This window comes from Verticillium alfalfae, genomic scaffold (genome assembly GCF_000150825.1).
Source record: "Verticillium alfalfae VaMs.102 supercont1.6 genomic scaffold, whole genome shotgun sequence".
Classification (NCBI taxonomy): domain Eukaryota; kingdom Fungi; phylum Ascomycota; class Sordariomycetes; order Glomerellales; family Plectosphaerellaceae; genus Verticillium; species Verticillium alfalfae.
In genome coordinates this window covers 2,022,845-2,032,364 of record NW_003315033.1, presented here as the reverse complement: position 1 = coordinate 2,032,364, position 9,520 = coordinate 2,022,845, and the positions used below count along the sequence as shown (strand labels likewise).

The 9,520-nt window shown below is 55.0% G+C and overlaps 3 protein-coding genes across 3 annotated transcripts; 2 read left to right on the top strand and 1 right to left on the bottom strand.

The window, feature by feature from the left end:
• Positions 1-773: 773 nt before the first annotated feature.
• VDBG_05747 (conserved hypothetical protein) lies at positions 774-3,059 on the top strand (the record flags this gene model as incomplete). The annotated part of the gene is made up of 5 exons (XM_003004588.1): positions 774-959; positions 1,029-1,045; positions 1,109-1,580; positions 1,636-1,747; positions 1,858-3,059. The coding sequence occupies 5 exons, from the start codon at positions 774-776 to the stop codon at positions 2,904-2,906; spliced, it is 1,836 nt and encodes a 611-aa protein (XP_003004634.1).
• A 1,084-nt stretch (positions 3,060-4,143) lies between these two features.
• On the top strand, positions 4,144-4,781 carry VDBG_05746 (predicted protein; the record flags this gene model as incomplete). The annotated part of the gene is made up of 1 exon (XM_003004587.1): positions 4,144-4,781. One exon carries the CDS (start codon positions 4,144-4,146, stop codon positions 4,444-4,446), a length of 303 nt encoding a protein of 100 aa, XP_003004633.1.
• Positions 4,782-4,953: 172 nt separating this feature from the next.
• VDBG_05745 (ATP-binding cassette sub-family G member 5) lies at positions 4,954-7,135 on the bottom strand (the record flags this gene model as incomplete). Its single annotated transcript, XM_003004586.1, has 3 exons — positions 4,954-6,326; positions 6,382-6,640; positions 6,695-7,135. The coding sequence occupies 3 exons, from the start codon at positions 7,099-7,101 to the stop codon at positions 5,115-5,117; spliced, it is 1,878 nt and encodes a 625-aa protein (XP_003004632.1).
• Positions 7,136-9,520: the final 2,385 nt, after the last annotated feature.

Below are 9,520 nucleotides of genomic sequence, written 5' to 3'. Positions count from 1 at the left end.
CGTACCTATGTATGTGCACACCAGAGCAACGGCACGTCCCCGCCTTGGCGGTCGAGCATGGGGTCGTGCAGCGTGTTTGGCTGCTCGTGCGTGTGTGGTTCGAGATGACCTATTTCTTTTTTTTCTTGTCCGACAGAAGCAAGAAGCATGATGCCGATGAACTGTTGGTGCGTTGATGCATGGACGGATGTACGAAGACCTTGTTGATGGAGAACGGAAAACTGCTGATGGTGAGCAAACTGGCCACCATCCATGCTGTGGCGCTCAGCACGAGAAGCCATAGCCACGGTGACAGGTCCCAGTACAGCCACAGTGACAGGGATGCTGTCCGTGTGGCTCGCACATTGCCAACCAGAAGAAGGAGCAGCCGTCGAGCGTTCCTGCGCCAAAGTCGTCCATCGTCACAGCCGTCCGTCGTCAACCCAGCCTCGCCCCTCACTGACTGACTGCAGTCTCTGCAAGACCGACATCACCGTCCCTGCAAGACACACATCACCGTATCTGCAGGACACACATCACCAGCCTCGAGCAGCAGCCGAAACACAATGTGCTGCCCAACGGCTCCCAACATGGCCCATGCCACAATACGATGCACAGGCCCGGTGACAGTCTCGCACACAGACAGACACATGCACGGTCCCGCACTGTATCACAGCAACGCGGGTACCCGTGTCTCACGACCTCATTTCCAGCGCCAAAACATACATTGAGGTCAAGCCACCGTACATTTCTGCCTCGACATCCAACCGCCAGACAACGATACGGCCGGTACCATGGCGCCGTCGACGAAGCGCAGCCGACCGGAGATCGTGCCGAATCCCTCCACCGAGCGGGCTCAGCCAGTGACTGCACCTCTGCCGCCGTTGAGCTCCAAAACCGTGCCAAGCTCCAAAGCTGCCCCAGCGCCGCCAGGGGCCCCGAAGCGCCTCATCATCACTTGCGATGGCACATGGATGGACGTGAGTGCCTTTGAACTGGTGTAGCGAAGAACCAAAGAAAATAAAAAATATGTACTGACTCCTCCGCAGTCGCTCGGCGAGAAAGGGTAAGTGAGGCGGCCTCGCAACCTAGACTCTTGACATGTCATAAACTCTAACATCACACCCAGCGGCGACCCCCAGTCAAACGTGACCCGGATCTCACGCGTCCTTCGCCGAACATGCCAGAACGGCATGCACCAGATCATCGCCTACAACCCAGGCGTCGGTAGTGGTAATGCGCTCGACCGTGTCACCGGCGGCATGCTAGGCGTTGGCCTTGAGCAGGCCATTCGCGAGGTCTACAATTTCATCTGCACCAACTACGTGGATGGCGATGAGATCGTCCTCGTCGGTTTCTCGCGCGGCGCTTTCACGGCCCGGTCCGTGGCCGACATGGTCGCCTCGATCGGCCTGTTGACGCCTGCCGGCCTCGACTACTTTTTTGCCATTTTCGACGATTACGAGCACATGGGCAGCTCCAAGCGTGCCCAGGAGGACTTTCTCTGCGACGATCTGCCTCCTTACGCAGGACAGCTGGGCGAGGACAAGTTGCGCTGGGAAGCCCATCGTAAAGACATCTACAGGCGCTGGCTCAAGACGGTGAGTGACGACCCTGTGCCGCGCTTTGGCCGTTCAAAGACTGACCGGCTCCGAGCTTGGCTACACGCGAGACACGCATGCCGATGGCAGAACCCTCATCACGATCAAGGCCCTCGGCGTCTGGGACACTGTTGGCACTCTCGGCGTCCCTCCTGTACCCGTCATTGGTGTGGCCGGATCATCTGACCAATACGTCTCCCCTCGAACGCCCCGCTCTGCCGCGCCGCACCTGCTGACCGACTAGATACGTGGAAGTTTACCAACACGGAGGTTTCAGATCGGGTCGAGAATGCCTTTCAGGCCCTCGCCCTCGACGAGCCGCGGTTTGCCTTTCGACCTGCCCTCTGGGAGCGCGTCCGCGAAAACCGCACCAATCTGAAGCAGGTCTGGTTCCCTGGTAATCACGGCGGTGTTGGTGGTGGCTGGCACGATCAGCAGATCGCCACCATTTCGCTGGCCTGGATGTGTGATCAGCTGTCGACGGTAGGGATTGAGTTCAGCCTTCCTCGCATGACTGAGGTCTTTCTCGAAGGTCTTCGTTACAATGCCGCCCATCCTTTCCCCGTCGTTGGTACGACAAGCCCGCTCCCTGCGTGGGCTTCCTTCTTGTGGCAGCAGCAACCCAAACTTCTGCCCTGGGGCGCCCCGGACATCTGCCGCGCGACACACATCGTCCGTGACGAGACAGAACACGACGACGCCACATGCAGGCACCCCCGTGCCCGCCCTGAGCAGTACTGGCAGACGGCACGGCCGTGGGCGCTGGGCCAGATCCGCGCTCCTACGAGCCGTCTGCAGATGATGGCTGGTGAGACAGTGCGCAATCCCGGGCTCTTCATGCGAGCCGACTGTGACACAAACAAGGACACCGACCAGCCACTTCTCAACACAAACGAGCGCATCCATAGCTCGGTCCGTGTACGGCTCGCGTGCGAAGGTCTCGGCCTCGATGACGGAGAAACCTGGAGGTGCAAGTCACTGAGCGGCGGCTCGCGCAGTGGCCGACAGATCTGGCGGTTGGCGCACGGGTCCGCCTTTCGGCCGGCGGCAGTGGATGCCCTACGCATGTTCCGCCCCAGGGAAGTGGAGCTAGGGTATCCCGCCGAGTACCTCTACCCCGTCGACGAGCGCGATGGCCAGTGGCAATGGGTGTTTGATCAGGAGGGAGACATCACGGGCGCTGGACATGAACGGGTGCCGCAGGCCCTGGTGCTGCCAGAGGAGCCGATGGTCGGTTATTGGGAGAAGTACCTGCTGGCTCTTACCTCGGGCTATCCCGATGTTTGGCGGTATGCTGAGAAGCACCCTCCTTTTGCCTACAACTGAGTGCCGAGGGTCTTGTTTAAGCCGGGGCATGTTTTGATACCACTTGAGCGATGCGCCCTGTTAGAATTGCATGTTGTCTTGCCATTGATTATTCTCGGTATTCTAATCCAGCTGACACTCTGTGCTGCATGTAAACATGGTTCCATTTGCCTGAGCCCCTACCGACAGCCTGAGCCTTCGAACACACAAAGCCTGTTTAAATCCCAGGAAGGCCATATCAGAATAGCTTTTGTAGTACACTTGAGCCTTCTACTTCTTGCCGTCACGTCGCTGCCGTTCATGTGAAGGGCGGCATGATTCTCTTGCAAACCACCCTCCTGAGGTTATATGTGCCAAACACTCGTTACTCGTGATATACGACCCGAACCCGTATACGTATCATAACCCCAGAGTGAATGTTATAGGAATACATCTTCAGCCGGAGCTCCGTCTCCGCTGGTGCTCGAGGCGGAGCTATCTGGAACATCACGGAAAGGCACGGTATTGGCATCGTGGTCATACCATCTTCACCTGTAACGCGGCGCAAGCTAATAGAGTCAGAGAAGAAGCTCGACCATATTCATGGATATAAAGCCTCGAGATGTGACGCCAGGGCAGGCTTGGAGGCCAGGCTTAGCCCCAAAACATGAACCCTTGTCGGAGGCACCAAACGGTGGGCGAGGCGGGGTCGGCATGAAAAGGGGCCACCGATACGCCTCGTCGACAAAAGTTCGCCCGTCTTGTCGACGACTTGCATAGCCTCCGAGGCAGGACGAACCATGAGACTCTTGCATCCTCACGAGCCGGAAAAATAGCATTTGACCGCTTGTACGGACCGGGTGCCTCCGATTCGTACCGGATGTATCTGGTTCTGCTTTTTGCCCGCGATATCGGCTCCTTGGACGGGCCAATCTTACTCCACAGCGAGATCGTCTGTCTCAATCATGGGCATGCAAGGGTGCGCCATCCCGACGCCACGGGCGAGCTAAAGTTTAACCTCACAGTACTCCATCAAGACATGAACGAGCTGGGTGATTTTAAGCGGCAGGACGCGGAAGAGCTCGTCTCGACGGGAACCCTGAATCAAATCTCCGCCGCATCGACAGGCGGTTGTCAGCGTCTATAAGACCTCCTGTCTCGCCACCAGCTAGCACGCCATTGCCCATCGTGAGCCTCATCCCAAATCTCCACCCATCTTGCGACGAAAAACTACGACGACGACGAGGTCGCTTCGAGTCAATCAAGCCCAGCAGCAGCCATGGTCTCGTTCCAAACCCTCCTCCTCCTCGCGGCCACCGCCCTCTCGGCGACCGCCTTGCCCAGCACCAGCGCCAAGCCCCCCGGAAAACCCCCCCACCACGACCCCTGCGCCACGGTCCGCTGCGGCTTCAACACGGTCTGCGAAGCCGTCAAGGGCAAGGCGCGGTGCGTGCCCGGCACCAAGTGCGGGCCGACCATGTGCGGCGCGGGCCAGGTGTGCTGCAACGCGAGCTGCGGCATCTGCACGCCGCCTGACGGTGCTTGCATCCAGATCTTCTGCGAGAGTCCCAGCAAGTTCTGAATGTTGTGATGGACACGGGAGGCTGCGAAACAGAAGAAAACTGACGGGCATGGGATGATGGCGGGGGAGCCGGCTGGTGGGCGGTGCGGCCTCCTGAGAAGCGGGCAGTGAAAGGGGCTGTGGGCAGTATATTAAAGTTGACGGGCGTAATTGGAATAAAACATGGAATCATCTGGCCTTATTGCGTGGCGGCTGTGAGGCGCATGCGTAATAAGTCTCGCGCATGAAGGAGCGTTGGTCGTTTTAGCCTGTTCTGCCTCAGATTGGGCGTCTAGGCGAGGCTGGGAAATGCTGACCGCTGACCATATGCCTAGCAATTGGATAATTGAGAGAGCAAGAACGCGAGAGCCAACGAGTCAGATATCCCGACGTGAAACATTACACTGCACCAAGATGTCGTCGGTCCCCGTGCATGTACGTGGCTCGACACCGATCGAGACTCGGGATATACCGTCTTGTTCATCGTCTTGGCCTGTGTCAGGATCTACTAGGACCAGATGGAAATGGGACTATTAAGGATTCTATAATTTCTATCCTGGTAATGAAGAACAAAGATCTGACATTCTATCCATGACTGAAAATGAAAACTTGAGTAAGCCAGGCACCCAACAAGGAATGGCAAAAAGCCACTATGAAAGAGGGGTTAGAAAGGAAACAAGAAACACATCTCACTTCCGAAGAAACCTCAAGACGAGGAATGCCAGAACCCTGTACACCACGATGATGCTGATCATGATTCCCACACGCTGCCCAGTCTGACCACGAGAGATGTTCAGATTCGACAAGACAGCCCCTCCGTCAATCTTACCCTGAGAGTTCAGTGCACTGGGGAACATGCAGCTGAAGGACCCGTCCGCAGCACGGCCGCAATCGTATGTCGCGCTCTCAAACTCGTTGACCATCATGCCTTGGAAGACGTAGGCCTGGTAGTCGATGTAGTGGAACACGTATTTCCAGAAGACGTTCAGGATGTTCATCGGAACAAGGAAGCCGCCGACGCACATCCACAGGCCGTTCGCAAAGGCGGTGATGGCCAGAGACACGACAAAGATTGGGAAGATGCTCGAGACCAGAACGACGAGAGATTCGGCGGCAAGGAGATCCAGGAAAAGCCACATGACAAAAGTCATGAAAGCCGAGCCGTCGGAGCGCATACCGACGAGCCAATACGCGACAACCGAGAAAAGGATCGTGATGAGGAAGAGAAACGGAACGCCGATGAGGAAGTTGGCCAGAATGAAAGAGGAGGGGCCAACCAAGCCGTTGGCCCTCTCCTTTTGGAATGTCATGAGGTCCTCCAGGAAGGCCGGCACGTATGCAACGGCCATGAACGAGATGAAGGCACCACTAAAGAACATGGCGTTGATGTACGGTTGGATGTACTCCTGAGAGTCTCCGAGTTGCAGCCACACTGTACCCATCATGATTGCCAGGCCGAGATACATGACGATACGTATGCCATAGGCAACAACATCGCGATATGCCTTGATCCAGGCACGTTGCAAAAGGGTCAGCGGGATCATATAGGGTCGGGGCCTCGGCAGCTTGATGGACGAAACGTCGAGTTTGGACATGGTGCTCGACTTGTGAATCTCGTCAGTGAGCGCGCGTCTCTTTTCGCCCTCATGCCAAGTATCGCTGATGTGCTCTGTACGTTTGAGCACCTCTCCATTCTTGTCAAGATCAATGTTGATAAGATCGAGGAAGAATTCGGCTGGGTTCGTCATGGCCGGGATCGGGTACCCAATCTCTTCAAAGTATCTCGGTGCATCTTCTATGGAACCGAAATAGCATGTTCGACCTCGGGAGAGAAGGTTAAGCTTGTCGAACAGCTGGTAAGTTGTCGTTGAAGGTTGGTGGATGGAAGCAATGATGACGAGCTTTGCTCAACGTTAGCACCCGTCAAATTCTCCGCAAACTGGGCTCGTCACCTACATTGTTCCGCTTGCCTATATCCTTGATATGCTTGATGACCTCGTAACTCAGAGCCGAATCGAGACCACTCGTGGGCTCGTCCAAGAACAGCACCTTGGGGTAGGTCACCAGTCTGCTAGCAACACCAAGTCTCTTCTTCTGGCCACCGCTGAGTCCCTTTTTGATGGGAGTGCCCACAATTGTATGTGCTTGGGACTGTAAACCAAAGCTTCCGATGAGCTCATCAACACGACGGAAGGCTTCGGCCTTTGTCACATTTCTGGCCGGGTTAGTCGATAGCCTTCCAATAGGGGTTCATGGTGACGTGGCTTACCTGGGAAGAGCGAGTTGAGCGGCGAAGATCATAGTCTCCCTGACAGTCAAGCTGCCGATGAGCGCGTCTTCTTGTTCGACGTATGCAGAAATGCCTCGAAGGGTGGAAGTGTCAATTCGAATACCATTGACACTTATGTCGCCTGTAGTGGTGGCCCCAGAAGCAGCGACACGATGCGCAAGCGTGTTGAGTAGCGTTGTCTTGCCAGAGCCACTGGGTCCCATGATGGCCAGCATTTCGCCTGCATTGACAATACCCGCAGGCTTGGTCAGGATCGAGAGTGGTTTTTTAGTCACCCTGTCCTTCACCATAACGCTGATTTCTGACCACGAGAGGTTATCGACAACATCGTTAGTAGGCCTGTACGACGATGATTGGCCGAGCTCGATATCTTGTTCTGACTCCATTGAATTGGATCTGGAATACTCGTGGAATGATTTTAGTGATGAAATTTTCTACGAAAGACAGAGTGATACGAAGACGAAGAAGGTGGCGCTCATTCTTATACCCTAGAATATGAAGCCTGCAATGAGCATCGCCGACCTTTACTGAGAACCAAGGAGTCCGGGCACTCGGGCTTTCTGCTGAGTGTGACATTCAGTAATGCCCACAAGGCTGGGAATGTAGGGGCGACCTGGCAGTAGTGGGACCAAATCCCTGATGACAGGCGTCGTAACCCATTTCGGGGAGGCCGTAAACCGATGAAGATGCAGGACGCCGACTCGATGTGGAGACACTCTCAGAGCTGAGTGCCCGTGGCAGGATCAAAGCCGCTTCCGGCCATTGATTACTGGCAGCTCAGTGGATTAAATCTTGCAGCGATCCCACGTCAGCACAGCCTAAAACGAGCTAAATGACGGCGAGACTGATTGCCAAGCTCTGTTCAATCGCGTCTACAGGCTGCAAGTTCGCTACAGAACGGCAGTATTTTACCTCTACGTGTGAACCTTTACTCTCCGATAGACGCAGTTTACGGCCAGATCAGTTGCACCAGAGCCGCACAGGCGGAGTCAGAGGCTGGAATACCAGCTGCAGGGCTGCCGGAATGTAGCTTTGCGCGGCGCCAGGGACTCTTCATGCGCGAGATGAGAATCAACGAAGAGCTGAGACTGGGACGGGGACCTTCGGCGACCAAGTTGTGCTAGTGATTGGACCCCAGTTCCCCGAAACAGTGACAACTTTCTCAGCTTCCATGTTGTGATTTGAGGAACCTAGTTGCCGCTTCCAGAAGCAATCTGGCCACGTCTTCCGGGAAAAGCATAAACTGAATGGCGCATCAATTGGAAATGCCGTTGCCAGGTGAAGACCCCGTCTTGATAATTTTGAGCACCTGTACGGGTCGGACAGTCGGCGTTTGGCACTAGAGCGAATGGAACGGGCTTTGAGCTTGGAACGTTTGTCAGCAGTAAACCAAGTTGCTACGAATGGTCGCCGTCGTGAATTACAAGCGCACATGGCTTCTCAAAGGTCGTCGCGACATCTTTATCTAGCCCAAATAAACTTCCTTACAGTAGTCCACCCCAAGAAGGTATTGCCTGGCGTTGAGCAATAGCGGCCTCGGGATGTGGGAAACCGACGACTGACGCGAAGGTTGGTTTGAAGCGTGGAGAACCGGAAGGCCATGACTTGTTTGATGAATGATGACGCGATGGATGAGAGAACAGTTCTGTTTCATTTCCTGGAGCTGCCGTCAGGATGAAATGTCGGAGCGTGATTGTGAACAGAGTGAGGTTTTCTTCCACAGGTTGACACCTGTCAGGTGGCCCCTGTGGAGCCACGGAACAAGGGGCTAAGAACTATGAGAGCGTACACAAGTTGACAAGGACTACAGAGGGCCCTCCCAGCTGCGGAGGCCCAGAATTCAGATGCAGTACAACCCCACAGCTATTATCTATTGCCTGCGAACCACGTGTGGAAGACCTCTTCACTCTGCTCAATCAATGCTCTGACAACACCGCAATCATCGATCAAATACATGGCAGCAGGAGTTCGTAAATCTCTAGTCCTCAGCAGCTGCAGGGTCGTCTGCGCTCTGACAGATTTATAAATTAATTTGCCTCCGCATTTACGATGCACTCAAAGTAGCTGCTTAAGTTTCATGTTTCACAGCCATCCGTCGATGCCTCCGGGCAGCAACGTTCAGCGGAGTGGAAGGCGTTGGTACGGCGGGGTTGCATCAATCGATCGTTGTGTATGTAATAACGTGTAGATGTAGACCTTAAAGGTAAATAAATCTTTGCACTTCACAATGCCTTTCATAATGACTTGAAAACTAGAGAACCTTGTTCATAATGCCCGAGAGTGCCTCTCATCCACCCCGTCTCAGCTCCCTTCCCGGCTCACAGGGACTGTTGCAGTCACAGGCAGGTGATGATTGATGTAGGTTGCCGGACGCATGGAAGCCATGATGTAGCGGGTACGGGTCTCCCAAGTCCAGGCCGACTGGTTTATGAATCGAAATCCCGACAAGCTTGCGTCAAGTGTGGGATGCAGACGAAGTTGCCTATTGGAGTGACAAGTTTGGCTGGTCGATCAAAAGATCCTGCAACAGCCTACCATAGTGGTGTCACAGCCTGGCTGAAGCACTTATTTGCAGTAGGCTCTGTAGGCATTTTGTACGGACAGGCCTGTGTGATTTAAAGGGTCCACAGTCTGAACGGGGATGGAATGAATCGCATATGTGACAAAACTCCAATCAAAGTCGGTATCCGAAAGCACCTGCGCGCGGGGGCCTCAGAGGTTTAGATTGGGGGCTGATGCAATGGCAGCGCGTATATGAAGGCCACAGAGAGCCAGAGTTTAGACCTATTCCAACCCCTAACTAGG